At 32.0% G+C, this 27,290-nt stretch overlaps 1 protein-coding gene and 1 long non-coding RNA gene across 26 annotated transcripts in view; one reads left to right on the top strand and one right to left on the bottom strand.

Moving 5' to 3' along the window:
* LOC143191543 (uncharacterized) overlaps positions 1 to 27,290 on the top strand; it is a 544,206-nt gene that overhangs the window by 452,134 nt on the left and 64,782 nt on the right. The window contains exon 1 of one of the 25 annotated variants that reach the window (XM_076396911.1): positions 2,465 to 2,503. The exons of the other annotated variants lie outside the window; for them this stretch is intronic. Coding sequence (XP_076253026.1) covers positions 2,494 to 2,503 — 10 coding nt within the window. The 5' untranslated portion in view covers positions 2,465 to 2,493. Of the gene's footprint in view, positions 1 to 2,464; positions 2,504 to 27,290 lie in introns of those variants that run through there. 25 annotated transcript variants of the gene reach the window in all.
* LOC143191640 (uncharacterized) lies at positions 12,785 to 26,356 on the bottom strand. The gene is made up of 5 exons (XR_013004578.1): positions 25,941 to 26,356; positions 23,375 to 23,616; positions 22,951 to 23,317; positions 13,054 to 13,496; positions 12,785 to 13,004 (listed from the first exon to the last, which is right to left on the bottom strand). It is a non-coding gene; the product is annotated as an uncharacterized LOC143191640 (long non-coding RNA).

Here is a 27,290-nt window from a genome sequence, read left to right as displayed (position 1 = left end):
ATTGAAATTTCACAAGCATTTTTTGTGAATTTTAATTGTCACCGTACTTCATTTTATGAAAAATGCACAAAGTTTTAAAAACTAAATATTTGAAGCTGACTTCATAGTTTATACTACAAAATACCGCATAAAATTATACTGATTTTTATATTGAAAGTAGTATTTTGAAAAACTATAAAGACACTTATATATAACACAACTAACAAATATCTCAATTTCTCAAATAAAATACAACCTTCTATTTATTTAAAATGGGGAACATTGAGGCAATGTGTTCCCATTTACGAAACACAAACTCCAATTGCTACAATATTATATTTTAGCAATCATGGGCTTGTTATATAATACGTTGTAATCTTCTCATATGTACCATAAAGTGTTTTTATTGCCCTTCAAGAAAAATACAACGGTCAAGTTAAGAAGGCCCAATATCGGACTGAATTCTCTAACTCTGGGGAAAAGTAAACAACCCCCAGAAGAGCAAGACGTACGTCGCAATTGTTTTCCGGCCCTTGTTGACCCGCTGCAGAGGGGAGACGAAATCCTTGACGCCATCTTCCCAGATAAACTAAAGGAGTTTTTCTATGACATGTGCCCCAGTAACTTTTGGGTTTTGTTTTTATTGTAGCATTCATACTGAACATTGAACATTTACTAGTTTGAATACAAAATAAACAAATGTAATAAAATTTATTTGCATATACATCAACAATCTCGGCTGGGCATGGTCTAAATTTATGTTTGTGATTATAAGACAAGAACATATTCCGATAAGGAAAATCATACCAGCCACGCCGTTAACCAAGCTGGGTAAGATTGGCTGTCTTCTAGAATGATATCTTATTTGATCACTCGTCAGTCGGTAGGCTCAATACCGAGAAGTGTGGTTCGAAGCCCACGGTAAGGAGTGCAGATAAACAATTATTGGAAAAAATGAGGTTCAGTGCAAAAGCCATTCAGATTGCTTTTTAACCGCTAACTATAGCATATAAGGCCTCGTAAAAATATTGTAAATAACTGCTTCTATGGTGTAATGTTTAAAGCGTGTAGCACCCAAATGGAGGTCGCGGGTTCGTTCGTTTTCGTTGTTGATTAGTTAAAATATTAGTCAAATAATCTCCTTATTTTCCATCATTGTTCCTTTGTTCCTATTTTTCCTCACACGGACTCCGTCTTTACTTGGCCTATTCATTGTAATATTAAATAATATAACTACGTAATTCATTGAGCAAATATGTAACACTAAAGGAATTAAAAAAAAGGAACTCACTAACTAACTTAGATTTTTAACACAGAAAAACATTTTAAAATAAAATATCTACATAATAATTCGTTGTAGTAACTAAATAAAAATAAACAAAAAACTTATTTAACCTATCTACTACACGTATTTTATATTAATACCTATTATAACCTATATTAAAACTATTTATCTATTCGCAATATTATTTTAACTAATACCAACTGATTACTTTGAAGTCGATGTCGAGCCCAAACAATAGCACAAGCATAAGTACAATAGCATAAGTTCTGCACAGACTTCAAAATAATCAGTTAATAGTAGTTTAAATAAAATTGTAAATAGATAAACAGGTTTAGATTGGTATTAAGCTAAATTATGTCTGTATAGTAGTATATAAAATACGTGTAGTAGATAGGTTAAATAAGGTTTTTGTTTATTTTTATTTAGCTATTAGAACGATTATTATGTACATATTTTATTTAAAATTATTTTTTGGAGTCTGTTCAATATTTTTGTTAAAGATATTTTTTAGATTAACCTTTGAATGAGGGTCTTTTGTCTGTCCAGCTTTGCTCAAACTTTCAGGAATTTTGCTTGAATGTTTGTGTACTATTTTCACCCTAAAAATTCACTACTATAAATAAATAAATAATTAACAGATTAAGGAATAAACATCAATTTTTCAATAATGTGTTAAGGTTACGAGAAAGCATCTACATTGAGAGATAATTAAATTAACTGATGACAAATTTTGAAGACGCCAAAATAAGATTTCTAATAACGTATTATTGTTTGTGTTCAAATGAATTAAATGACCGTAATATAAGAATAGATAAAATAACGAACAGTTCGTTATGACTCTGCGGGAGAATTCAACAACCTGTAAAGGGTAAGACTTAGGTCGCAATTGCTTTCTAGCTTTTGTTTATCCACAGCAAAGAAAAACTAAATATTTGACGCCGGATACCCTATTAACCTTTGGACTGTGTTTATTACGGCTTGTAGCTGGAAACATGAACATATACCTGTTTGTATATCGAACAATCAATTCAAATAACCCTGTCTATGTTCCAACTCAAATTAGCTCCATTCAAAATCTACTTATCGGATAATGTTTAGTCATCAAACATAAATTGCATACTAATTAATGGCAAATATAATTGTTTCGAATCATATCCAATTGTTTTTTTTTTTGTTTCAGGTAACTATTTTGATCAATTATTCCGATTGCAAGAGATGTTTAAATTAATATGCTGTTTGGTGAGTTTTAGTATAAAACATTTTAATTAAATTAAAATTTATTTTGTGAAACTGACGCGTAAATATTTGGTGGATTTTAAACTAGGCATTATATTTTCAAACAACAGCTAAAGTACTTTAAAGCTTGTTTGAAGTGTATAATTTGTTGTAATATGTATACAACGAGTTAATAAATGGTTTTACTATTATTAATTATTATATTATATATTAAAAATAACGAGTAGATGTAAAATAGAATTAATATTAACTAACTATTAATTTAATGATATAAAATATTGATTATATTAAATTAATAATCTAATTTTCCTTTGTGGATTTTATTTCATTGAATATAAAATTTTACAATTAAAATTAAAATATATATATATATATATATATATATATATATATATATATAATATGTACTTTTAAATGAAGAAAATTCGTGCTAATGAGTATAAGCCATATTCATAGTTCCCCTTCAAAACTCCTCTAGCAATTTTTTATATAATTATCATGTATTTTTAAATTTTTGAGGAAACATTTACTAATTAAATAAAGTATTTCTAAATTATAAGTATATAATTCAAAATATAAGACCCGATATTGAAATTGTATCCCTTCCCTTCTTCATTCTTTGGTTTTTTTTAGGATTTTTTCATTTCTCATTAATTAAATAAAATAATTAAAAATTATTGTGTTCTGCAATTTAAAATATGCATTTTACTGTTAAAACAGTGAAAATTTTTCCTATACAACAATGATTTTACAGTTTAAATATAATTTCAACTTTATTTAGTTACTTAGTGTTTACAATATTTATTTATATACCATATCTAATCTATTTTTATTAAACATTGTTACTAATCGTTATTTCTATATATTATTTCTGTTAAATACACTTGTCCCGCTACAGTATTGTCCAATAGTTGCATTAATTCGGTTTTAACATGGGAATAGTCATGCCATTTTGCGATTCTCCTAAGTAACAATTGTTATGTGAAGATCTTGCTGGATAACTAGACGGCGTGGTCATATCTACGATATATAATATAATTTCTATTTTTTTGACAGTATTCATTGAATTTGTAGAATTGAATAATGCTTTATAAACGAAAAAATAATTTTTAAATACTTCTCATTTTACCAGGTATTTTTTTATTATCACAATTAGTCCTTATTATTTTCAGCACTTAATCCGTTAAATTATTTACTAAAGCGTAAACTAGCAGGCGGAAACAAAAGTATAGTCTATTCAAAGTTATTTTGTACATATGTCATCTAAATTTGAGACGTCAAGACGTCGCAATGTTGTCGTATCAACTCTGAGTTTTAGTTCAGTTCGGCTTTTCAGACAAAATTCTAATCTAAATGAAATAATTGAACAAAAACGTTCTAAGAACTACATTTATTTATACAGCCACAATAGTTTATAGGTTAGAGTGATAACCTCTTATCACTATTACTGTCAAGAATTTTGCATACGTCTGACAACCGGACGATTTTGACAGACTTCACCTGCTAACGTATCAAATCTATCCAGCCCTGTCATGGAACATATATTGTTATTATATTTTTTGTTTTATTTTTCGTTACGTCTTTAACATTAATTTTATTTCTAAGTATTGCCCAGCTTCTTATTTATAATTTTTCTTCTAGTCCCTTTCCTTTATGTACGAGTACTCCACTATAAATCAAAGTAGTATAGTTACTATTTTAACGTCTGGTTTAATTTGTATGTCTTGCTTAATTTGTTAAAATTGTTGGTTCAGCTTCCCTTTGCCTATCAGTTTTTGTATATAAAGGCTGCCTTCTAATGACGATAATTATATCGTTCAAAAAATAAGTTGAGAATGGGTTTGTGTCTAAGGATACGTAATTGCTACTTTGTTTCAATTAAAATAATTTATAAGACAAGAAACTTTTCAAAAAATTTTTGAAACACTCGTTTTAGGTACAATATGGTAAAAATTATATCACTAAATTCTTGTTTTGCAAGGTGGTACAAGAAAATTACCACCGCTTCGTGTTTGATTGGGTAAATATCGAAAATCACGAATAAACCTTGACGGTGGCCGACACGGGTGGTCCTAATTGGTGAGGCAATGACCGGTATTAAAACAAGAACTACCTATTCATTTTCCTATACCTCCAGAACCTGCCACGCTCTTTATAAATATCGTTTAACGCTTTCGGTCTCTATTGTTATTATCTATCATTAGGCACGAATATTAATTTCCTCTTCAGATCCTGGGGTTGTCCTTTTTAATTTCAAAATGAATAATTTACTTTTTTTGTGGTATGTTTTTCCATATCGATGACGTTCGCCCACCTTTTTCACTTATTTGTCGTGTTTAATCGTATTGATTTCCAATTTATTCTTCTAAATATCATAATGTATTCACTTTATTGTTATTTTAAATAGACAGGAAAACATTTAGTTGGTTATTTAATTGTAATTTGTAGTTTTTTCTTGGGGATATTATACATTATTACCAGGATACTAACGCATCTATTCACAAGTACAATTAACAGTTTGAAATTAGTTTTAATCATCGTCTGTTAATGTGGATGTTCATGTTAATTATGAATTTATACAAGATATTTTACTCTAGTAGTAGACTTATTGCAGCCATATTTTCGAGGAAACCAAATGTTGAAATTGATTTTGATGCTTTAAATCTAGTTTTATGAAGGCCTTATTCATAAACTACAGAAAATTCTACCAGAACAATACACCGAACTATTAAAATCATACATTACAATCAGTTTAGAGTCAAACAAAAGGAAGCTTACTCTACAATGAAACAATCTAAAGCAGGTGTATCACAAGGAAGTGTACTGGGACCAATGCTTTATCTACTCTACACTTGTGATATACCACAAACGGAACATATTACGATGGCTCCATTTGCTGATAATACTGCGATTATAGCTGTCAGAGACAATAGTGAAGAAGCCTCACGAAAATTACAACAGGCAAGTGACAATACAAATAATTGGACACAAGCTTGGAAAATAAGAATTAATGAAAGTAAATCTATGCAGATCATGTGCAGTTCACCTATTAGCACCGTACAAGCACCCATAATATTAAATAATACTATCATTCCATATAGCAACAACGCTAAATATCTCGGAATGAATCTCGATGCAAAACTTCGCATATAATGAAGAAAATAACATATAATGAAGAAAAGAAAAGAACTGAAATTGAAATATAGGAAAATGTACTGGCTAATTGGAAGAAAATCACAATTATCAGTACATAATAAATTACTATTATATAAGCAAATACTAAAACCTCTATGGACATACGGAATTCAATTATGGGGATGTTCTGCAAAGAGTAACATAAAACAAATACAAATTTTTCAGAACAAAGTCCTGAGAGGTATTGTGGGTGCACTCAAATACTATAGGACTGATTACCTACATCGAGACCTTCAGATACCCACAGTCAGTCAAGAAATCAAGGGAATTGCAAGAGGGCATTATAAAATACTCCATTCTCATTAGAATATTGAAATATTGCAGCTTTAGGACACCATCAGAACAGGACACAGATTCAAAAGAATCAAACTATCTGATCTTGTGTAGTGTTGTGTAGTGAGGTGCAGATATTAAAAAATTCAGCAGTGACATGTATAAACATTATTTCACCAGAGACTAAGTTAGGGCCGATGGGTACTCCTAGTTATATACCTAGATTTAAGTTATTATAAAGACAAATTGTAGGTTAGCCGGAAACGATTAGTAACAATATATTAATTAAATAATAAAAAAATATGTTTATGCTTACCCAATTTTTAATATTACAAATATTATAAACGAAAACGATCGAATATTATGAATAATTAGAATCTTACATATCTACTAAGATTACAAAGAAACAAATAATATTAAAAAAAATAACAGATCGAATTATTCTATCGCTGTTGTTTTTTAATAAAACAGTTGATTTTATAAAGCCGAATATTTTCGAATCGGTTCGATATTTTTTTAGTGAATTAAAACTGAATATTTAATGGGTATTATTACCGAAAATACCAAACCAAAAATTGTTTCTTCGACGAAAAAATCGACCAAAGGCAAACTGGGAGTTCGAAGTCGAGCTCCTTTTTATTTTGCTCGAGTGTATTTCCAGTTCAATTATTTCCCTGGGGGAATAAATCAATTTCAATGAACAAATGGATTAGGGCCAAAGCGTAGGGGGTGGGGTGAAGTTAAGATGCTACATTGTTTTTTTTAAAAAGCTTTCTTATATAATAAAAACTTTTTAGTTAAACAAAAACATACTACATAATGTATTACTTTATTGGAACAATTTGGATAATTTATTATATTATTTCAGATCTGTAGAGTTGCTCTCCGTTGCTTTTTTAGTACTAATTTTAAATAAAAATAAAAAATTCACACGGCGCTGAATCAGACTCGGTTATCAGTGCTTTCTAAAACAGTAATTTGGTCCTAGTCACAGTTACCTACGGTTGATAATTTCAAGGTTTGTCACAGACTACTTCTGAATTCGATTCTACAGACTATAACCACTCTGACCATATACCAAAGGGAAACGTCTTGCAGGTATTTACTCAATTTCTATCAAATTCACTAAACGCCATCGATAAATCTAGGAAGAATTCATAACATCTTTGGGTAAGCTCATCTAAAACAGAGAAAATCTACACTCTCACTAAGAAATATTTTAATAATCCCATGGCAAAGAAATGCTTACAGAAATTATATTAAAAAATCCTGCTCCAATTTTATTTGGCATATCTTTCTTCCTTTCTGAGTATAAAATGATATTAAATTTTCTAAAATTCTCTTAAATAAGTTAAATATTATTGAAAGGAGGAAATTGAATTAAAACAGCATCAATGAAAATAGCTACTTTTAGATAGTGTGCAAAGTAACAAAGTTTGGGTGGCTATTTATTCAATATGCTGTACCTTATGTAAAAAAGTCAAAAATTAATTTTTTTAATTACAAATACATGTTTTCAATCGAATTTACTTCTTCGTATATTATATATTTTTAAATAATTGTAGTGCAGAATATGAGCTCAAAATAATACATTTGCAATGTTCATAGTTGGTTCTTTATTTAAATTTATTATTTTATATATTTTTATTATTCTTTATATATTACGTTATATATTTTTCTTTTCGTTTGTTTATATTTGACTTCAATATTGTTACTTCTTGGTTCCCCTATCACCCTACACATCCTTTTGTTAGGTGCTTGCAAGTATTCTGATCATTATTTCATTACTTCTTGCATCGCATGGTCGATGGTTCTTTCATTCGATTTTATTTAACTCATAATACACCCTGATTCTACCATATGCTCAACAAGTCTTTATGGACATGAATATACCGATTTGTCGTCAATATGGATGATTTTTCTGGACTAATCAATGACTTTTATCACATGAGATTGTCATAGTAGGGCCAAATTTCATCACCTCTAGCAATAGGTCACAGAAAATACTTCTTGTTTGTCTTCGATCAATGAAACTGCGTAGTGGAACTTCAAAATGGTATTTTCAATCAATTCGTGTAATAGTTTTAAATTATTATTATTATTATACGTGTAATTTATTTATTAATTGCTAAGCTGTCTGAAAGTTATTTGAGAATTTAACCTGGATTTTCGTCCTATAAATCTCGCAAGTTTTCGAACTTTTTTGGTCCGCTGAAACTAAAACCTACCATTGGAATATGACGTAAAAATATCACCACAAGTTTCTAAAAGCTAATTTCTAAAATTGCTGAAACTAAATCTGCCATGTGGAATATGAATTGGAATATAATTTCTAAAAGAGTTTGATCAGTATCAGATCAGATTAAGTATCACATTTCTTCAAACAAAAGTAATTAATATGAAAAATGCAATTTTGAGATTCCCATGATTGGCGTATGTTTATATTCAATAAGTCAATAACACTAAATTGAAAACTATTATTTTATGTAAGTAAATATCGAAACCATCAAACATAACAATTAAGTTAGGTTCTTTAACAGTTATTTGCATTTATACTTCGCCTTTTCATCTAGAGAAATCACTGATCAAAATAAATTTCATTTTCATTTATATTCCATATTTTTTTTGTTTTTATACTTCTATGATTATTACTTTTCTTTTGTAGTTAATATTTTAGGTTTCATATTTTTCAAGAAATGTATTTCTTTCTTGCGAGATTAACATTATTTTGAGTGACCTTATAACCTGATTCCGCTGATGATAAACTGAATACCACAGAAAATATTCAATTCAAGATATCTTTTATATTTCGTTTAGTTGTCTCCTCAAGCAGATGTTTTATTAACAGGGCGCATAAACGCGACGGGCCGGATAGCGTCATATATGGAGCATTAAAATAACTTTAAAATATATAACATATCTGACTGGTCATATTTCTGCTACTGCCCTATGACGTTTTATAGTGTAACGTAAATTTTATGCACATATTGTGGTCAGCTGAGTGCAGTATAAAAATCGGATCGTAAATATAAGAGAACCGGGGCGATATTTTTGGTACACGTCTCTGGTTATTTATTCATGTGCTGTCGTTTTTTAATATTGTATAAATTCTTAAATAGGTCGGAAAAGAAGCGAAATAAAAACAATATCTTGATTTACTACTCTTGTGAGTACAAGTTTTCTCGACAAAGGTGTTTATCGGAGAGCAGATCACACGGTGATAAATCAGAGAAATCAGACAAACGGTTGATAAATTATCGTTTATCGATGACTTGATGGTCTAGCTTTATCTCTAGTATTGTGTGTCCTAAATGTTGACTATTCAGAATTCGTTCATTAAAGTGTTTAATCTTCCATTGACTTTTACTATGATCAGATCATATTTATATTCGACTTACTAATTCATCATTAAATGTCACTTTCTTCTACTGTATGACTGATCCCAAGAACTTCAACTCCTGTACTTGCTCTAGCTGGATCCCAGTTGGAATTGTAAGCAATCCCTCAGTTGTCAATACTTTAATATTTTAGAATGCCCAAACTCTATACATCTGTGCAGAGTGGTCAAGGACTTGGCATCATAATAGTGAACGCAATTTCTATTTTAAAAAAGGTTTAGCTTAACTGCAAACAAAATTTATATAGTAGTGGATAGACGACATCTCCTTGGAGAACACGAACTCGGATCTCAAATGAATTTTACAAATTGACCTAACAATGAATTTTTATTTTTTTAAATTAATTATATCTTGTATTAGATATGTTTAGCGCAATCTTAATTTACAAATTAATTTATTACTACTAACTTCATTTCATGTTTTAGGGCGATATGTTAGATCACTTCATTTACCTATTTGATTTCGCGGTCATTGTGAGCTCTTCATTGGTTACTAATCGTATAACTTTATTTTGGGTACGTTGGATTTAGTTGACTTGATCTCTTAGTACAACCCCATATTTGCACACCATAGATCCAAATTGGCTTTATGATTGACTGATAAACCAATCTCTTTGAATTTAGGTCAAGTTGAGAGTATCTTCTGACTAACCAGTACAGTTGCTTGATTTTGAGTCTAATCCGCTTTGATTGTTGACAGAATGTTTCCAGTTTAACGTACCATCGAGATATATTCCGAGGTATTTGGCTAATTCTGATTGAGGACTCGGGCATCCGTCAAGTGATATAATCAGGTTTTTGTCATTTCTCCGCAGCGCAAAATTAACATGGATAGAATTGGAGCTATTAAGCGGTACTTTCCAGTCTTTAATCCATTTGTAGATCTTGTTGACCACTACTTGTATTTACTCTACAGCCTTAGACAGAGGTATTTTGCCATGATAACTGTGTCAGCGTCAAAGATTTTAAGTACTGCTTCTTTTGCTGTTGGGATATCAGTAGTATAGAGCAGATATATGAGTGGTTCCAAGACACTACCCTGTGGAACTCCAGCCAAAATAGGTTTAAGTGTTGAGAATGCCACTACATGCGAGATTCTAAATTTTCTTTCGAAAGGATAATATTCTAACAGTAGAAAGTAATTCCGCGGTAGCAATTTGCTCATTTTATATATTAATCCCAAATGTCATACCCGGTCAAAAGCTTGTGAGATATCCAGGAATATTGCAGGGCGGTATTTCTTATCTTCGAATATGTTTTCAACAACCACTGTTACCGCACTTGGTGGATTGTCGAGTAGTGATTTCGAAATCCCAACTGGAAATTTGGCATATTTTCAAATGGTTTAATAAAACGTATTAGCAGCAATTTCTCAAATAATTTTGTATCGCAGGTAGCAGCGAAATTGCCCTGTAAGATCCAAACATCCATCTTGTTCTGCCGGTTTGTCAGTGGTTTTAAACATAATTATTCGGGTAAACTTAAGGCACTCTCAACATGGTTCACTCTCAAACAGGCACTAAATATAATCTAGGTGAAATTTCAACAATTTCGGGAGCCTTTTTAGAATTGAGATTATTATAAACACGTTTATTGTAGATTCTATATTATTCGGTTAGAATACGTTAGCTAAATGTCCTGCGAATAATTCAGCTTTATCATCGTTGCGTCGAACCCATTCATTTTGATCATTTTTAATAGACGGTACTCTAACAATTGGTCTTTTAAATCTCCGAGTTGCTTTCCATAGCAAGTAATCTTTATCGGCTTACCGGCTGAATTTACTTAAATATTTTTCGAAGTAACTCTGTTTAGATTATTTAATCTTCTGATTTGTCTGACTACTAATTCTATAACATATCATTTTGAATACACCGTTTCTGATTCTGTACCATACTCTTCTAGCTTTTCGTCTTTCTTTCACCTTTATTAGCTGATATTCTGATTTCTTTCTTGCTGTCGGGGTAGCTGCTTTTGCGGCAGACCGAATTTGTTCAATTCTATTTTGGGTTTGCAGTTCTAGATCGTCTATATTTTTGAGTCTTACGTTTAAACTGATTTATTCCTGCATTATAAATCTAAACGTGTCCCAGTTAGTAAATTTGTCTCAGTAATATTAGGCTTATTTGCTTTTTACAGAATTGTCGCGCCTAGTGTTAACAATATTGGAGTGTGATCCGATGATAGTTCGCACAAACTCTCGATTTTGTATTTGAAAACAACCAATGAGTAATTAAAATTTCGATTAAAGTGATTTAATTAAGCTGCTGTAATTTAGCACAATGTCCAAATTGACACAAACGCATCTCGAATTGTGAGGCAATGTTGTCATGCCCCTAGTCCTTTTTTTTTCGTTTTTCCATTTTGCGAAGCTCTTCATAGATATAAATCAGAGCAAAAATCACATTATACTATCAAAGATATAATTATAGAAGCTCAGTGAAATATAGTAAGAAAGCTTCAATAAATCCAATAAAGTTACAGGGCTATGCGAGTAACAAGACAAATAACAAGACATCTTCAGCCTGTTATGGCCATCTTACATTGTATTCTACCCTACCACAGCAACTGTCAATACTAAATTATTTTTATTCGTAGCAGTGAGCACTAATAACAGCACTTTATGACAATAAAACAAGCCATAAACCAACTTAAGTGTAAACTCAAATATATTTCGTAATAAACCCCAAGTTAATATATCGCGAAAGGATTTCGAAAAAGGAAAAACTGAAGAAAATCTTAAAAGAATTATTATAATTTTATGCGACAAGTATAATGGCTGGATAGTGTGTCGTCTGAGATTTGAATTACAGATAAGGACATAAAGTTGTTCGGACGGATGAACAACGATAGAAAACATCGCAAACGCTGCACGTAATAGCTGTAATAACTTAATAAAATTATTATTTCTTATGCTTGAATATAATTAGCACAAATATACCATATAGGGTGAGACCACACGCATTTACCTCTACGAGGTTATTACAAAATGTTTGGGTAATAATTAGTAATAAAAGGAAGAATATCTTATATATCTTATATTATCATCTTAAACACAAGTTGAGTCTACAGGCAGGTCTCCAAGCGTCTTTTTATAACAAATAGGTATTTATTTTAAACGAACAAAATTTCTTATTTAGTAAAAAAAAAATTTTAATACAGCCTAGTAAAATTTTAATTTAAAATTAATTTATTACTGCTGTTCTTGTACCAATGCATAAGCAGAACGAGTGCAGGATAAATAAAACAGTATGTATTTCTGAAGTTAGTCTACTTAAGCTAAAGTTAAGAGCAACATACACATAAAGCAACATATAATATATTTAAAATTTATTTGTATATGCGTCATCGAAATTTGTGACGTCAAGACGCCACAATGTTGCCACACTAATCTAAATAAAATAATTAAACAAAAGTCCTGTTATCAAATCTAATTTATTTTAACATTATAGTATATCTAATGCATATATTACCGAAGGACTTAAAACAGCAATTAAGAACATAATAGGTATAATAGTTTGTAGGTTTGAGTTGTTTTATTTTATTTACATAGAGAGAACACTTTTCCACACCACCGAGGAGGTAGACTTCTAGGCGCATAATTTTATATAATGGTGTCCCCCTGGAGACCTAGTCCACCTAATATATCAAAGTAATATATTTTACTTTAATTCGAGAACATATTTACCTTTTTACGTTTAGTTCTTGTTTCTTTCGATGATATATTTACTTGACAAGTCATCTTGATATCACTGTATTTTTTTATTTCAGCTACTACTACGTATGTACACAATTTTTGATAAAATTAATTACTGAATTCTGCCTAATGCATTTACCATATCTACCAGACAGTTAGTATTCATTCTCTCCTCATACATTCTAACCTAATGCTCATGTTTAATTCTGAACATTTATAATCATATCTGTACCCACAAATCTTTTACGCCCTACAATACAATTTTCTACAGTTATAATCTATTAATTATGTGCATACCTTTAGTTGTTTCCGCTCTCATAACCTTTTCTCACGAATTTTCAGCATTATCACATGTCCTGAAAGCCTATTAGCTCAAATCTATCTAAAATATTCAAGCGAATATTGACTTCTAAACATTATAATGTCATCTTTCACTAGGAGAAAACAGAAAATGCCAGAAAATTTGAATGTGCAAAGAATGTGCTGATATCTAGAACGTTTTAAGAATAAAGAATCAGTATCGAACAAACCCCAAAATAACCATAACATCAAATAACCTTGTAGTAATATCAATCATTTCACGTCAAGAGTAGTATATCCAAACAAATGATTTCCAATATATTTCAACGACAGAACTTGATATATACTCATCGTTGAACTTCATTTTATTCCACATTCATATTCAACCCATTACTGCAGACATAGAGCTTAGATGCTGACAGAATAATGAGAAAACTTAGTAACTATACGTAACTATAGTATATTTACGACCTTTTTAACATTTCAACATTAGTTTTCAAAAAAAAACAAAAGGCAATTTAATTACAAAAATTTAACGGTATTTGCAAATCATTATTTCAATGTTATTGTTCATTTCGATTTCCTGAATCAATACTCAAAAGAAAAAGAAACACCCCTAAAATTTGCTTTGCTTTCAATCTTATAATTAGAACTCAGATTATTTGATGTAGAACAAAAGAAAATTGAAAAAGATTCGCAATAAGATAACGGTAATCACTGAAAAATTTAAATAGCTCGCATACCAATTGTTTTATGTTCGTTAAGGCGTATGAAATTCAACACGTCTACTTTTAATTGTATAGGAATCTAGTATAATACCGCGCTTCTTCCCATTCCCTCTTCCTCTCCGTCTCTCTCCCTTAAACAGAGAATTCTAATTCAATTACGGTTCTTGGATTTAGGTGAACCATTTATACGGAAAGGGAGGTATACACGGGCAGAATGTTAAATGTTAGCTGGGGAGCATAGTGAAAAGAATAAGCGCCGAGATATATTGAACTTTATCTGGGTAAATTTGTTTGTTAGTTCCAAGAACGAATGATGGTTATCTGGTCTCTAATATGTGTATCCCCTGTGTAATTAAATAACAAACAAACTAAAACATTACGTACGATTTGTGTTCGTGATATTTAAAATAAACTGTTGAATTAGTTTGTGTGCGATTATTAATAATATAAGGATTTCTAACTATTTTTTGTTGACAACAATCGATCTGAAAATTATGATTTTCTTGACAATTTGTTAAATCGGTTGTAATTAAAGTAATAATTAAAATTAAATTATTAATAAAATAATTAAAGTAATAGAATAATTCTAGAAGGAAAAAAATATATATTTTAAAGCCTCCTTTAGAGAAACGATAGAACCACTGGCGATGGTGGTGAAACCGCAATCTTAATTAAAAATGGAATCCGTCACTTCTTATTACCGTCACAACATACGAACAGTTTTGAATCAACCTCCATCTCAATTGTTCTATCAGACAGGCCAGTCAAAGTCACTACTATGTATCGGAAATGCACGGAATACGACCCCTCCGAATTCAGGAGACGTGTTCGACGGAGACGTAGCCAAAATTACTGGCGGCGACTTCAACGCCCACCACCCTTCGTGGGGCAGCCTTCGAACAAATCAGGCAGGGGTTGATATCGACCGACTGAGCTCGGATCTGGGTCTAGGACTGATAATCCTAGCAGAACCGACACACTACTACAACCTGCACACACTTCCATCAACAAGTGATTTGTTCTTAATCCAAAACACACAAAACCCCGTTGACGTACGAGTTCTCGATGAAATGGATTCCGATCACCGCTCGATTACTCTAACGGTGGGACTCCCGTATGATCGAAACTCCGTATGGAAAACAATCTCGAAAAACCGACTGGAAACTTTTTCAAGAGATCCTACTGAAAAAAGGTCCAATCCCCAAAATATACAACAGCGAACAAATCGAGGAAGCAATTACCAAGCTCACAAATGATATTCAAATTGCTCACAAACAGGCAACGGTCACAATTCCAATTTCGCAAGGCAATTATAACACAGCATTGCCGCCAAATATTAGGGAATTAATTCGCCATAAGAACAGACTCCACAGAAGAGCTCGTGTAAGAGACAATCAAAGTCTGGACAGAAGAGAAGTGGGACTCACTTCTCTTCAATCAAAGACTTGACGCGCCCGCAGACATCTGGAGAATCTCAAAAGGTCTAGCGGGTAAAGTCAAAAAAGACATTACTCCCTGAATTCTGAAGGGTCAGGTAACTTCGCAGTCTCAGACAGCGAAATAGCCGAGCTCCTGGCCGAATCGTTCGAAAAACAAATGGAATGCCTACCTTTTAAAAAGGGAAGTGGTGCCACACGAAACAAAAAAGTCATCAGAGAGGCCAACAATCTAGGGAAAATATCGCCTCCAAACTACCTCCAAAAACAATCTAGTTTCACCAAAAACACAAAAATCATCACCAATCTTAAACCCAAAACGGCACCTGGATACGATGAAATTTCAGTATTCCAACTCAAAAAGCTCCCACACAAACAGCTCTCAGAATTAACCAACATCATAAATTCCATCATGCGGCTGCAAAACTTCTCAAAAATTTGGAAATATGCACACATAGTCGTGATTCCGAAAAAAGAGCAGCAGATTCTTTGCCTTCAGACTACAGGCCCATCAGCCTGCTTAGTTCAATATCCAAGATTGCTGAAAGACCGATCCTTTTTGCACTCAACCGGTGCACTGATCAGAACCATATCACACCAGATAAACAACACGGGTTCAGAGCCAAACATTCATGTGCACATCAGACCATTAGATTGGTCGCAGAAATTCACTTCGCCGTGAAGAAAAAGCACAAGCGCTGCGCGGTCTTTTTAGACCTAACAAAAACGTTTGACAAAGTATGGCACGACGGCCTAATATACAAAGCCATCGAAGCAGGTTTACCCGAAGACCTGATAATTTTACTGCGTTCCTTTTTGTCGGATAGGTCCTTTCAAATAAAGATCGGTAATACACTCTGCAGTCCTAAATCAGTCAAAGCAGGAGTCCCCCAAGGTTCCCCATTAGCCCCAGCATTATTCAACCTCTTCATGTCAGACATCTCAATGAAGAAAGACGTGAAAACCGCCCAATACGCGGATGACACAGCTTTCTTCACCAGTTCCCGTTCTGTAGATGCTGCTCAGAGAAAACTTCAAATTCAATTAAATGCCGCTGGTTGAATTTATGGAGGTTGCAAATCAACCCCCAAAAAATCCAGGCCATAATCTTTCACAATCATAGAGATATCTGTACTTACCAGCTGAGAGTGGAAAACTCTCAATCCCGTGGCGACAAAAAGCCACATATCTCGGCCTCATCTTTGACCGCACATTTCTATGGTCATCATAGATAAATAAAACAATCTCCAAAGGCTACGGTGTCGCCACAGTGCTTAACCCTCTCATCTGCAGAAAGAGTAAATTGTCTCCGATGATTAAAATTCTGCTTTACAAACTGCTTATCAGACCCATCATGTTATATGGATCTAACACTTGGTATCGGTTTATAAGGCCGGAACTAGTGGAAAAGCTTCAGATAATGCAAAATAAACTTCTCAGGCAAACTCTGAACGCGCCATAGTTTGTCAGAAATACCCAAATTCATCGGGAAATTGACACACCAGAAATAAGACGGTTCGTTTTCTCCTTATACAAGAAATTCTATGCAACCTCAGCTCTCTTCAACAATTCAGATCCCTGTCAGAGCCCTTCCCAATCAGGTAACCCCGAAGACTATCCCCCCGAAAGCGGTTCTTCATACGGCCAAACTTTCTCATACCCCAAAATCTCTTATAAATTGAGTTAACATCAGCAAAGAAACCTTTTCAGCTGGTAAGTCAGGCCCAAAGGAAAAAACCTAGAAGACATCTGGTCTTGCTCAGCCTAATTACTGGCGTGACTGGGATTGTCTCCTTTGTCGGATTTTGCACTCTTGCTTAAGGACAATCACAATTTTTAAACAATCACAAACATGAATTTACGACCATTCCCAAGTAGGATTTGAACCCGGGACTATAGCAACAGCAGGAGGCCCATTCCGCCGCCTTTACTGCGACAACCAAGCGGACTTAAAAAAGTTAAGAAACGCTGAACTTGAATATCCTCTTAATAGATAAGTTTTAACGCAAATTAAAAGTTTTGTTTTAAAACTCTGCTCTACTCTACGTTGTAATATTATAAAATAAAACTTATGAGACAAAAAATTACCTTATCATTGCTCTTACAAATACAATTTCTGGGATTCTATATGATTTTAATAACTAACCAACAGTATGTGTTATTACTCTTTGTATATTGTCCAGTAATATTTTTTTCTCCAGACTATAGTTGAAGATTTTTTCAAGTCCTCTTCATTGAACCATGACACCATTTTTTATTATAGTTCTGATTTTCCGAAAAAGCAACACATTTTTTTCTTGTTGAATTTTAATTAATACGCAGTCAATTTTGTTTGAAAACATCACTTGTTTAATCGTTGCGTAAGTAAAAATGATCTGGTTTCCTGGTCCGTGGCCTAGCCAGTTCGAAAACCGATACGGCAAACGATCCGACGCAGTTATTGTATACAATAAATTACCAATTCAAATGCGAAACAATACTAAAACAGAAAGCAAATATTATTATAGCGCCGCTCATCTGACCGGGGCTCGATATCCGATTTGTAACGTTTGTTGGGTCGCGTGAACGTCGCCTCGGAACTGTTCCTCATTAAAGAGAACAAATCGAATCACAACTGTTCCTCTCCAAAAATGGCGTAGCAATCACGAACGATATAGGCCCAAACTGAAAACCGAATTAAACGCTTTCATTTCGTTGTTAATGGACACTTAGCGTCGCTTGTCTTCATTAAGCTCCATGTGAAAACATGCGTGCTTTTTTTGTCCCTTTTTACCTTTGTGCAGATTATTCGTTACGATTGTACGTTTGCAGTTTAATTTTTTTTTGACGGTCGAAATAATGAGATGTGAATGTATCATCGAATTCTAAAACGTCATTAAAAATTAATGGATTAATTGATCGATTTTATCGTATGTGAAAAAAGACATTACCGTGATGTATAATGTATTGCAATTTGTAAATTCGTTTTCATACTAGACAATATTTTCCTTCTCATTTTATTCCACTTAAAAAGTGATAACAATGCAGTCTGCTACGTTCGAACAAGTAACCAAATCATCCTGAAAAAGTCGTTCCGTTGTCAAATGTCTGCACAATTCTTCAAACCATGAGAACACGAGGTTATAAACCGACAAACGTTATTTTGGCACTTTGCTTTTCTGTCGACAAATTTCAAATAGCTGCTTAATATTTGTGATTATTCTGATTGAAACTGTCGAGTCTAATAAACAGTCGGAAACAAACTACGTTTCTTAGCAATATCTTCGAACCGGCTTGGTGGCGCAATGGTAAAGGCGATAGGACGGTCCTCCTACTGTTGCGACAGCCGCGGGTTCAAATCCTGCTGGGGCATGGTCGTAAATTTAAGTTTCTGATTGTTTAAAATTTGTGATTGTCTTAGGCAAGAGTGTACAATCCGACAAGGAAAATAATTTAATTTTACTTTAAACAAATTGTCCGGAGATTCAAGTCCGGAGTGTCAAGGACGCTATCACCAATCACACTATTTTCCTCCAGTTAAAATTGTGTACAGATCCAGTTAAAGTTACAGCAATCACTTGATTCACTCCATCGCCACCCTCATCCAGCAGCGTAGAGGTACACGTGAAATAAATTTAATTATCTATCGTAACATTGGTTTATAAACTTAATTAATACGCAAAAGTCTCGTAAAAATCACCGTTTAAGTATGAAAATAACAAATGACAAAATACTTGACAATTTGACTACAGGTATAGTGATTGTTAACTTTAAAGATTAACGTATTTAACAGTCGCTATTTTGCTTACGAATGATATCGAGCATTAATTTCTGCAGATATTTCTGAGTAGTTTCAAATATATTTTGAAGTCATAAGTATTTGGAATATCAATTTTCAGTGACATTTTTGAGAAGAAACTTAACTACGAATACCAACTTCCTGTTGGTATGTCAATTATGTATTTTAATTACCAGCAAATCAAATACTGACCAACCTCGACCTTTGATTTTTCATTGAGTGAAATTTTCTTTTTGTTTTCAGTCAATTTGTAACTCTGCAACCAGAAATTACTCGATACCAATACATTGTCATTTAATTACGGTCCTTGGTTGACTACATGAAGTCATTAGGTATGCGAATAAGTGTCTTAAGTTCAACAAAGAAAGCTGTTATTTAAGTACTGTAAACTTTGTATGTGATGTTAAATTATAAACAACTAAATCCTGAAATATTATCAATTTTGTATCAGTATTATATACATACAGCATACACGCTCTATATAAATATCCATGTAATCCCAATTATGGAGTCGTTTTCCGAACTTTCGTATTTTCAAATTGCAATAGTCCATGGATACTATTTAACACTCACCTACTTCATATCATATTTGATGGCTGTACATCTTGATGTATTGCAAAGATAAGACTAGAACTTCTATCCATTGTTATAACCAACGTTAGAAGCGATTTCTTCGACTTCAGATATTTTAAATTAGAGTAATTTGCGGATAGTTTTCAAAGTTTCGATCTTCTTCTCAAATTAGAATGGTTCCCAGCTGAGAAATTGAGTTACTTCAGTTTGCTGAACAGATATTTGAAATACACCACATATCCACTTTATTAACTAATGATTGTTGAAGTATATAAAAGGCAACTCCCATATTATTTTTTAAATTTATTAGAAAACTATATTAGAACAAATTGAATAGATAACTAATTTTCAACCGACTTCATAGTAGTCAGTTGGTAATACTTAATATACTATTGTAAATAGATAAATAGGTTTTGGTAGGTATTAAGCTAAATTTTGTGTATATAGTTGAATATAAAATACGTGTAGTAAATAGGTTAAATAAGGTTTTTCGTTATTTCTATTTACTTATTAAAACGATTATTACGTAGATATTTTTTTCAAAAATCTAAGTTTGATATTTTTTAAATTTTTAGTGATTTCCTTTTTTATATATATTTTATTAGTATTGTTATTTTTCATTAAATGCTCTTATTTATGATGTTTCGTTGCTAAGTGAAATAGCAAACTCCTTATTTGAAGTGTATGATTTTTTCGTTCTCTCTCTATTTATTTTCTGTCTATCAGCGCCTTTCATTACAAATAGTCGTTAATTTAGTCGAGGCTACAACTATTCCAGCAGAAAATCACGATTCTGCAGTCGTTTTGATATCTATCGGCAAAACTTATAGACCAGTCCGCGAGAGGAAGTTGGTTTGTTTGCTAATTAATTGCCGCATTCAATGAAGATAAAACTCATTTCCATTTATCCGAGGACTGGTTGATTTATTTTCAGCGACTAGGTTAACCCTGAGAAGATTCGTACTCTCAAAAATACCATTGCGTCTTAAATATTAAATATTTTTATTGATGGAAGGTTTGATTACATTTTTTGTCCATCTTTGTCGACAATGGAGTTATCGAAATTACCACTTTTAAAATATCTAAACCAATGCTCGTATATATTTATTCATGGGGTATTGTATAAGGTCCCAACAATAGTCAATGACGTTTAGCCACATTTTTTTTAAATTAATTATGAGAAAGGGTAAAAAAATTATTTCTATCCTGTCTCTATAATATACACCATTAAATTGTTTACACATCAGCAAAACGGTACCTAATAACAATTTAAGTATAAAGATGGAACTCTAAAATAAATATAGATATCATATATAAATTCCGTCTGTTTTTTATCCCTACTAAGAATACGTGCTTCTGCCGGATTGTTTTCTCTTTTTTAAAGAAATTAACTGTTACATTCATCCCTAGTTTTCTTAAATCATTATACAGTTTTTCCTTCTCTCTTCCACGGATTCAATATTGAGGTATTTTCTTATTAATTTACTTCTTATTCTATCTATCTTTATTAAACACCAAGCTCTTCGGGGGTTCTTCAGTTCTACTGCTTGTATCTTAACGTTCCCTTTCGTTAATGAATGTACCATTTATAGCAAGGTACAAATTTAGAGTTTTTCCAATTCGGGCATTCATTTCCTTCATCTGTATTCAATTAATTTTAATTTTTATATCCAGATATTTAAATGCATTTACTTGTTACATCCTTAATTTGGACATTTATTACTTCTGTCTCTTCCATCTACATGACTCGTTTTGCTTTTATACATTATGATTCCGTATTCTTTTAGTATAATATTCCATATGTTTAAGACATTTTATTCTATCATTTATTATTAATATTAAAGCTCCTACCGATTTTTCTATTTCTTTTCCTCGTATTTTTATAGCCTATATGCAGTCCTGTTTTGACTATTCGCAAGTTGCAATAACAGCATTGATATTTGAGTAGAAAGAATACCAGCAAGGGGGTCGATAATTAATTATTATGGAATTGATTTAGAATATTCCTAATTGTTTTTAGATTTTCGGTAAAGCCTGATATATATATATATATATATATATATATATATATATATATATATATATATATAGAACAGATAGTTCATCCTATATATGAACCAAATAAAAATAGGGAACAAACAACTCCTGATAAGGGCCAAAGTTGAAAGCTAATCACCAGCTATTTTCACATCCTTTATTAAATTTAATGTTCGGTAAGGAAAATCAGGGTACCCTTCTTTTGACGACATAATTTCAAATTGATATATTTCCGGTCGAATTCATTACCGGTCATAATTCCGCTCCGGCGTTCGGGAGGGAGGAGGGGGATTGTAGCGGAGGGGGAAGAAGCGAAAAAAAAGTTCGGACTCACGGCGATCGTTCAATCTTCGGTTGATGGGGGCGATAATGCGACAATCCTGCTACGCCTTTTTTCGATTCCGTCCCCCAGGAGTTCACCTAAGTGTCGTTTTATGGCGGCAGGATAGACTCGGTGGACTTGTCGTTAGTGATTGAATTTTTCCTTTTGTTCGGTTTGTTTGAGCCGCGACAGGAAGATTTACGACGGGTCGTGGGTGGGTGAATGCGGGATCCTGTATAGGACATTAACACAGAACATTTCGGTGTTGTGGCGCTTTTCCGATTTCGGGGACTTTTTCCAAACTAAAGAACGAGCGCGTTTTTGTATCTCCGTGTCATAGTTTGTTTTATTCTTTCGATTAATGCTTGATCTAAATCTATACATAGACCGACAAATAAAACAATGTACTCGCGTTATCTGAATTGATGACGTCAAAATGTTGCAATGTTGCCACATCAACTCTAAGTTTTAGTTCATTTCGGCTTCGACATACAACAAAATTCATTTTAACATTATGGTTCATTTAATGCATATATTATTGAAGAACTTAAAAACATAATTAATATTTTTCATACCACCTTGAGTTAGAGTTCCAGGCGCATTTTTTTATTTAGTAATATCCCTTGGAGACCTAATCCACCTAATTAACAGTTGTATATCCAAGTAATAAATCCCTTAGAGGCACAATTCACATAATTAAGTAATGTATTTTACTTTCATTAGAGATCATTTTTGCCTTTTACGCTTAGTTCTTACTTTCTTTGGTATAGTGTTACCTTGTAAAGTCATTTCGATATTATTGTATTTCTCCATAGTTTTTTTGTTACTGCCTGTTTCCTACAGTTATCGAATATTAATTATATACTCACCTATAGTTGTTTCCACTCTCATCACCCTGTCTTGGAAATTGTCAGCATTGAATCATAATCCCATATTCAGAAAGTTTCATTCAAGTGAACAACTAAGCTGCTATTTTCAGATGTATCTAATATTTGTTCAAGATTCCATTATATGTCAATTTCTTCAATGTGCCAGAAGGTGTTATCAACCATTCCTGTTTCCAGCATAAGGAGCAATATATCTGCAATGAATTATTAATAAATGTTATGACCTAATTAATTTTTATTCCGATGTTTACCTTTTTTCCATCAACTTTTCTTGTCTTAACACTATTTTCATGATCATCTTGCTATGCTTTTAAAAATTGTATTATTTTAAAAATAATATCTAGAGTTTCCATTAGATCTCTTTGTAGGTTATCTTAACACCATTTAAATCCTATATTACCCAAGAGTGTATGAAAGGATGTTCTACATTCCTCAAAGAGCTACATATATCTGAGCTTTCTATGGATACTTTTCAGACTTTCAAGAGTTTCCTCTGAAATAATTGACGAAATGAGACGGAAAATGTTCTCTCTGACTTCGGCATTTTTAATCAAATGAATGAATCTACAATTTATAGCAAGGTACAAATTTATATTTCTTCCAATTCGAACATTCATTTCCTTCATCTATATTCAATTGATTTTAATTTTTATACCCAGATATTTAAATGTATTTACTTGTTACACCCTTAATTTGGACATTTATTACTTCTGTCTCTTCCATCTCCATGACTCGTTTTGCTTTTATACATTATGATTCCATATTTTTTTAGTATAATATTCAATATGTTTAAGATATTTTATTCTATAATTTTTTATTAATATTAAAGCTCCTACCGATTTTTCTATTTCTTTTCCCAATATTTTAGCCTATATAGCCTATATCCAGTTCTGTTTTGACTATTTGCAGGTTGCAATAACAGCATTGATATTTGAGTAGCAAGGAGTTCGATAATTAATTATTATGCACCTACAGAACCAAATGCATATAATGTATAAGAGAACATAAGGTTTTTTGAAGTCTTAGGAAGAAGAATCAAACATAAAGAGAGAGGATGAATGGTATTGAGTATTGAAGTATTGCAACTCACAATTTGAAATAGAACATATCATACTTCTTATTTTACTAGAGCTAAAATATACTTTGTTCCTTATAAGACAGTTCCTCCCAATCTGGATAGAGATGATAATGTTTATAGGGTGATAGAAATGGTGTTATGATGTTTATGGAGTTGATTTAGAATATTCCTAATTAATATATATATATATATATATATATATATATATATATATATATATATATATATATATATATATATATATATATATATATATTAATGATAATATATTAATGATTATTAATATATTATGAATCAAAAAACTGATCTTGAATCCAAGATTATAATTTTCAATTTTTCATACTTATATTTCAGGGTCTATCCTAAATGTAGTGCAGCTGCAAAAATAAAAACTGCAGCGACTTGAATTTTATCGAAACAAGCAAAGCTTTAAACAACGTTTTCCGATTTATAACAAGTAATTTAATATTTTGAAGGATTTTTCAGATAGTAATTTCTAAAACCAATTTACAAATTGCGGCAGGCAATACATTAAACATTATGATGACGTGAGTTCACTGTTATTTTGAATAGCCTAAAAGCTGTTAATCATAACTAATTTTTACTGTTTAAACTACTTCTTGCAATTTAGGTGTAGGAGGTGGACAAAATATCTGATATATAAACAATGTTTACCAATTAGTAAGTTGACGAACCATTATTTCCTTTTAAAACGGCTGCATTCCAATAGGTTCATATAGTGTCTGAATAGATTCTAACGGAATGTTATCCCATTCATGTACCAAAACATCTGACAATTACATTAATGATGTTGAAAAAGGAAATCCCACTCCTTGCTCCATATAAAGGTTCAATTATGTTGTAATCTGGGGGTAGCGCTAGTCAGGGAAGGTATTTAATAGTATTTTGATACTCCTCAAACAATTTTTTTTCATTGGGTGTATGAGCACATGATCATCTTGGAACATGCCAGTTTTTGACATTTGTAGGAAACAGTATTGCTCAAGTGAGTAATGTGGTCTAACTATAATCTCTTTAACATCATCCTGAGGTTGGTAGGCTGTTGGTAATTCCATGACACTCATAAGACGATGTTGATTTTCAAATGGTGGCAAGTGCATATATGTTAAGTTGTCATTTAGATTAAATTATCAGCAAATTGGTGGTATTGCTAGCGCCTCCGAGGATTCAGGAAGTTACCACTTCTTATTCTTGAAATAAAATTGTTTATGTGAAGCAAAATTGCACAACCTTCATCACACTACAAAAAGCCTTTTATTTAAACCCGGTGAAAAAGAAAAGCTCGATTTGGAACTGATTTACAATGGTATTTTCAATGTCTTTTTGTTATATTTTAAAGTTTCATTTTTATCAACTAAATATTTATCTGGACATAATTTACAAACATATTTCGGCAAGATTCGAACCCGTTGATTCTCGTAGAAGGTATGTTATTAAGGGTAAGATATTTCTTAAAAAATTTACAAAACTTTTGTAAAAAAATGTTTTCAAAAATGTTACTCAAAAGTAGTTCAAAAAATGTATTTTTTTTTCTCCGATATATCGAAATATCGATATATTATTTGAAATTTCTCTTTATCTTAAATTTCTTTCATCTCTCAATAATAAGAAAAAATAACCTTCCTAAATCAAACTCTATAACTGGGGTGTAATGGCATAGCATCACCATTTATTCAAGTATTATGAATCACGTATAATGTGAAAAAAAATGTCCATACCTGAGTGTTTGAAACCAGTGGATAAGGGCAGACCATCGCATGACTGGAACCATAACACCAAAAAAAAGCAATTTCACAACATCTTTCCTTCTGTGTAATATATCAATGAAGACCACCGATGAGTTACGATGTAAAAAACGATCAGCCGTCCGACCAGAATATAATTAATAATTTCGATGGCAATTTTCCGTTCACTAATCGGCGTTTAATTCACGCGGCGCCATTTAATCAACCAAATTAAACCGAAAAATCCCAGAACGACCAATAACAAAAATGGGACTCGATTAAATAAATCGTCATTTAATGACGGGAGATTTTAAGCCGCCGAACGCAAAAATAATTCGAACCGGTATATCCGAAACAAAAAAAAACCAAAATAATACAGTGGATTAAGATAAAGCCAGGCGCCTGGTGTTATTGTTCTTTTTTTTTACGCTGTTTATATCCGCAGAACTAAACCGTAATTTATACGGTTAATCTGATTATCATTAATCATTTAAAATAGTGGTCAATTTTTGAGAGTACAGCAGCGGACGTAAATATATGCCAACATATATATCACGATAATTTCTTTTGGTCTTGTTTTTAAATATTTTTGTCGTTCTCGAAATTGTTACAATGTTACTTTCGTGAACTTAAACTATCCTGTTTTAAAAAGTAGCAGAATGCATATGCATTACTTCAAATGATAGAGAGAAAAAAATTCTATTGAATTTCATATTCAAATTCGAGTTGTTAATACACAACGGACTATGTTTTTATATAGTAGTATTATTTTGAGGGCTAATTCACCTAATTAACAATTTTATTTCCAAGTAATGTTTCTTATTTTCATTGGGGAACATATTCACCTTTTTACTATTAATTCTTGTTTCTTAGATTCTCGATTAGTTCTTGTTTTTCTTACCAAGTTATTTTGGTATCAGTGTATTTATTCTTATTTTGTTCTGTTACCAGTTGTCTATATTTTGTTGACAAATCCTATATATTCTATGATTTCCTTTATATATTCTGCTTTAACCACCCCTTATGCATTTGGCAAATCATCTGTAAAATAAGTAGCGTTCATTCTCCTTTCATACATACCAATCAAATGTTACTATATTATAATTACTTACTATAATAGGTGAATTGAAAAGTCCTTGGCCTACCATAATAAAACACATTTTTTTGGCAAAATTAGTTTTTTCTATTCAACATAATTCCCTTCAAGGATGATATATTGATTATAGCGACCCTCCAACTTTTCGATAGCATTTTTGTAGTATGATTTGTCCTTTGCTTCAAAATAGGCCTCAATTTCGGCGATCACCTCTTCATTCGACGAAACTTTCTTCCCAGCGAGCATTA

Source organism: Rhynchophorus ferrugineus, unplaced genomic scaffold (genome assembly GCF_030347505.1).
Source record: "Rhynchophorus ferrugineus isolate W39M unplaced genomic scaffold, kcgeb_rfMv2 rfM1, whole genome shotgun sequence".
In the NCBI taxonomy this organism is placed as follows: Eukaryota; Metazoa; Arthropoda; class Insecta; order Coleoptera; family Curculionidae; genus Rhynchophorus; species Rhynchophorus ferrugineus.
Note: the sequence above shows the minus strand (reverse complement) of the source record. Positions and strands in the feature narration are given on the sequence as shown.